The 4460-nt window shown below is 60.7% G+C and overlaps 1 protein-coding gene across 1 annotated transcript in view; it reads left to right on the top strand.

The window, feature by feature from the left end:
• The window catches only part of ANO8 (anoctamin 8), an 11138-nt gene extending 6678 nt beyond the window's left edge, over positions 1 to 4460 (top strand). Inside the window, exons 14-18 of the mRNA XM_011925902.1 lie at positions 7 to 165; positions 446 to 637; positions 757 to 888; positions 981 to 1091; positions 2960 to 4460. Of these exons, the coding sequence (XP_011781292.1) occupies positions 7 to 165; positions 446 to 637; positions 757 to 888; positions 981 to 1091; positions 2960 to 3643 (1278 nt within the window). The 3' untranslated portion in view covers positions 3644 to 4460. The remainder of the gene's footprint in view (positions 1 to 6; positions 166 to 445; positions 638 to 756; positions 889 to 980; positions 1092 to 2959) is intronic.

The following is a 4460-nucleotide window of genomic DNA, read 5'->3' as shown; positions in this document are numbered from 1 at the left end:
GACCAGGGGCCCGACGGGGGCCCGGACCCGGAGCCCGGCTCCAACAGCGATTCGACCCGTAGGCAGAGACGGCAGAACCGGTCGTCTTGGATTGACCCGCCCAAGGAGGAACACTCGCCCCAGCTCACCCAGGCGGAGCTGGAGAGCTGTATGAAGAAGTACGAGGTGAGGAGGGGGCGGGGCCTCGCAGGGGCGGGGTCTCGCAGGGGGCTGTTCGCACCGTCCGAGGGTGAAGGCAGTTGGGGTGGGAGTGGTGATAACAGGGCCCTTGATGCTGAGATGCTACAGGAGAGGAAGGCCTAGCCAGATAGAGGAAGCCTCTGGACTGGCCGAGGATGGGGACAGGCCCTGGGTCCATGTGGGATCATCTGAGGGAGGCGGGCTCAATGGGAGGAAGATTGTCCGAGGGAAGAGGCTTCCAGGTCTGAGGCCCGCCCACTCGCAGGACACGTTCCAGGACTACCAGGAGATGTTCGTGCAGTTCGGCTACGTAGTGCTCTTCTCATCCGCCTTCCCCCTGGCGGCGCTGTGCGCCCTGGTCAACAACCTCATTGAGATCCGCAGCGACGCCTTCAAGCTGTGCACCGGGCTGCAGCGGCCCTTCGGCCAGCGCGTGGAGAGCATCGGCCAGTGGCAGGTGGGGGGAAGCCAAGAGCTCCGAGCTGAGGCCCAGATGGAGCCCAGGTGCAGCTGGGAGGAGCCTGGGGTCTGGGGAGGCCGACTGGACCCCGCCTGAGCCCTCCTGCCACCCTGCAGAAGGTGATGGAGGCCATGGGTGTCCTAGCGATTGTGGTCAACTGCTACTTGATCGGCCAGTGCGGGCAGCTGCAGCGCCTCTTCCCCTGGCTGAGCCCAGAGGCAGCCATCGTGTCCGTGGTGGTGCTCGAGGTGGGGCCGGCGACAGGGGCAGGGGCAGCTGGGAGGCGGGAGGGCGGCCCCAGGGTCTGCAGCCTGCAGCCTCCTCTCTGCCACCCCTGCAGCACTTCGCTCTGCTCCTCAAGTACCTCATCCATGTGGCCATCCCCGATATCCCGGGCTGGGTGGCCGAGGAAATGGCCAAGCTGGAGTACCAGCGCCGCGAGGCCTTTAAGGTAGGGGGGCCAGGCTGGGCTCGGTTTTCTCACTGGTGGGGCTGCTGGTGGATCTCTGATCTTGATGACCAAGATCAGATGGTGCCTCTGCATTGGTGAGGGCAAATGCAGAGACTGCACAGAGTTGGGTGTAATAATTAGTGCTCCCTGGCTGGGTGCAGTGGCTTACTCCTATAATCCCAGCACTTTGGGAGACCAAGGTGGGAGGATCGCTTGAGCCCAGGAGTTTGAGGCGCAGGGAGCCATGATCGTTCCACTGCACTCCAGCCTGGATGATGGAGCAAGACCCTATCTCTAAAAAGAGTAATAATAAGCAATAATAACTAGTGCTCACAACAGCTCCAGTCGCGTCTGGAATCCTGGTGGCATCCAGCACCAGGCTGGCCCTTCAGAACCTTCAGTCATCCACCAGCTTGCCCAGTTGCATCCTGTTAGGGGGCCAGGGACACAGCGGAGGCTTCCTAGAAGCCCAGCTTCTTCGGCATTCCTCAGAAAGCTACAGAATGGGCCAAGGAGCTCCCCAGTGCCTGCACAGGGAACATTCCTCGAGAATGACAATGTCCTGTGTCTGCACTGTCCCTGCAGCCTTTAGCTACAGGTGATGAGTGAGCACGCTGAAGTGGGACTGCTGCGACCAAGAAACTGAATTTTTATTTTATTGAACATGAATACATTTAAGTTTACATTGACAGAGCCTCGCGTGGCTACCTGGGTATAGTCTGCTGCAGCCACGGTCCTTTTTTTTTTCTTTTTTTGAGACAGAATCTCTTTCACTCTGTCATCCAGGCTGGAGTATAGTGGCACAATCTCGGCTCACTACAACCTCCACCTCCCGGGCTCAAGCAATTCTCGTGCCTCCCAAATAGCTGGGATTACAGACACGTGCCACCACGCCCGGCTAATTTTTGTATTTTTAATAGAGATGGGGTTTCACCATGTTGGTCAGGCTGGTCTCCAATTCCTGACCTCACGCAATCTGCCCACCTCCCAAGGTGCTGGGATTATAGGTGTGAGCCACTGCGCCCAGCCTGCAGCCACGGTTCTGTCTCTTGCCTGTTCTCTGGGAAGCAGAGGATCAGTTGAGGCTCAAGATTGGTTTCCACTTTACCAGTTCCTAAGACGCTGTCTGGCACACAGCCGGGGACACAGTTGATGGCCAGTGAATGTTTGTTTCCTTTTCAATTCCCAGAAAGTACCGGCATGGGTCCAGGGAGTCATTCAGTTGCACCCAATAAGCCTCAGAATCTCTCTCCAGTTCCCCAGAGAATCTCAGTGTGGGCCCAGAGATGCAGTTAACACCCAGTAAGCTTTGTTTTTTTTCTTTTTCTTTGAGACAGAGTCTCGCTTTGTCCTCAGGCTGGAGCGCAATGGCACGATCTCAGTTCACTGCAACCTCTGTCTCCTGGGTTCAAGCGATTCCCCTGCCTCAGTATTCCGAGTAGCTGAGATTACAGGCATGCACAACCATGCTGTTATTTTTTATATTTCTGGTAGAGACGGGGTTTTGCCATGTTGGCCAGTCTGGTCTCTAACACCTGGCCTCAAGTGATCTGCCCACCTCGGCCTCCCAAAGTGCTGGGATTACAGGCGTGAGCCACTGCGCCCGGCCCCAATAAGCATTTAAGCCTCCCTGACTTCCACAGAGAGGCCCATCATGTACCTGGGAATGCAGTTGGCACACAATAAGTGATTGGATCTCTCCCACTTCTGCAGGAAGCCCCCATTGTGGGTGCAGGGATACAGTTGGAACCTAATAAGCATTTAAGTCTCCCCCACTTTTGCAGAGAGCCCTGGCGTGCACCAGTCTCGGCTGGCACCTGCTAATACCCTTTCTTCTTAGTCCTGTAACGGCTTGGCTCTACCTGCAGAGACACGAGCGCCAGGCCCAGCATCGCTACCAGCAGCAGCAGCGCAGGCGGCGGGAGGAGGAGGAGCGACAGCGCCATGCAGAGCACCATGCCCGGCGGGAGCATGATTCTGGTGGCCGGGAGGAGGCGAGGGCTGAGGGCTCTGGGCTGGACCCCGCCACCTCCTCCGAGAAGGCCTCTGCCAAGGCCAAGGGCAGCACTGCGGGTGGCCATGGGCCTGAGCGGCCCAAACGCCCAGGGTCCCTGCTGGCACCCAACAACGTCATGAAGTTGAAGCAGATCATCCCACTGCAGGGCAAATTCCTCTCATCGGGGGCCACATCCTCACTGGCCGCTGCAGGGGCCGGAGCCACCGCCCGGCCTCCCCCTGCCCAGTCACCCACCGGCAGCGACACCCGCCTGCCTGCCTTTCTCAGCTTCAAGTTCCTCAAGTCACCCGAGACCCGGCGGGACTCTGAGCGCAGCCACTCGCCGCCCAAAGCCTTCCACGCTGGCAAGCTCTTCCCCTTTGGTGGCACCCGGGCTGAGCCTGGGTCCAACGGGGCGGGCGGGCAGGCCCGACCAGATGGGACCCCCAGCGGTGGCGGCAGCCGGGTTCAGAGGAGTGGGCCAGTGGACGAGGCCATGGCTGAGGAGCTGGAAGCCTCCCGGCCCGAAGAGGAAGGCTCAGGTCACAAGCTTTAACTCGGGGGTGGGGACGCCGGGCCGGCTTTGGGGGTAGGGTAGGGTGGCCAGGCCTGGGGAGAGGGGCTGAAGGGGACAGAGGAGGCCCGGTCTTGGGTCCTGGCAGAGACCTGGGTCAGTGGTACATGCAGCCTCTCAGTTAAAGCCTGCTTCGTATCTCCAGGGCCTTTGTTAGCCTAGAGCCCCGTGCCTGACCCTCCCCAGGGAGGGATGCCAAAGCCGACCGCACCCAGGGACCCCCCACCATGCTCCCCTGCCAGGAGAGATGAGGGAGGCCCGCTTCCCATCCAGCCCACCCTTCTGCTCCAGCTCACTCTGGGGGGGACTTGACCCCCCAGGCCTCTATGCAAATCCACGCCCTGCAGCCCAGCTGTTCAGGAAGGACTTCCTCGGAGGTGGGGCTGGGGCTGCCCACCCAGGGAGCTCCCACATGTGCTGAGCAGAGGTGCAGGCCTCACCCCTACCCTCCCACCCCCGCCATCTCCCTTGCCCCAATCCCAGCCTGGGCTCTAGCAACCCCCTCCCCAGGGAGCCCAACAGGTGGCAGCTGCAGCACAAGGGCCATAGGTCAGAAGCCAGAGGGACTTCCTCAAACTGTCCTCCCCCTGTGACCAGGAGGGGCCATGCCCAGAGGCAGGGTATGCATCGGAAGCCGCCCAGGGGGCCGCCCCACCTCAGTCTCTGATCAGAAGCAATAAGGCCTTTATGTGCCTGGAAGCCCGGGAGGGAGTGTGGGCAGGGTTGCCAGCCCGGCGGGGTCCAGCGGGGGCGGCATCCCCCCGGAACGGCCCCTCTCACCTCCGCAGGGACAGCGCTG

Source organism: Colobus angolensis, unplaced genomic scaffold (assembly GCF_000951035.1).
Source record: "Colobus angolensis palliatus isolate OR3802 unplaced genomic scaffold, Cang.pa_1.0 Scaffold66, whole genome shotgun sequence".
NCBI classification, from domain to species: domain Eukaryota; kingdom Metazoa; phylum Chordata; class Mammalia; order Primates; family Cercopithecidae; genus Colobus; species Colobus angolensis.
Note: the sequence above shows the minus strand (reverse complement) of the source record. Positions and strands in the feature narration are given on the sequence as shown.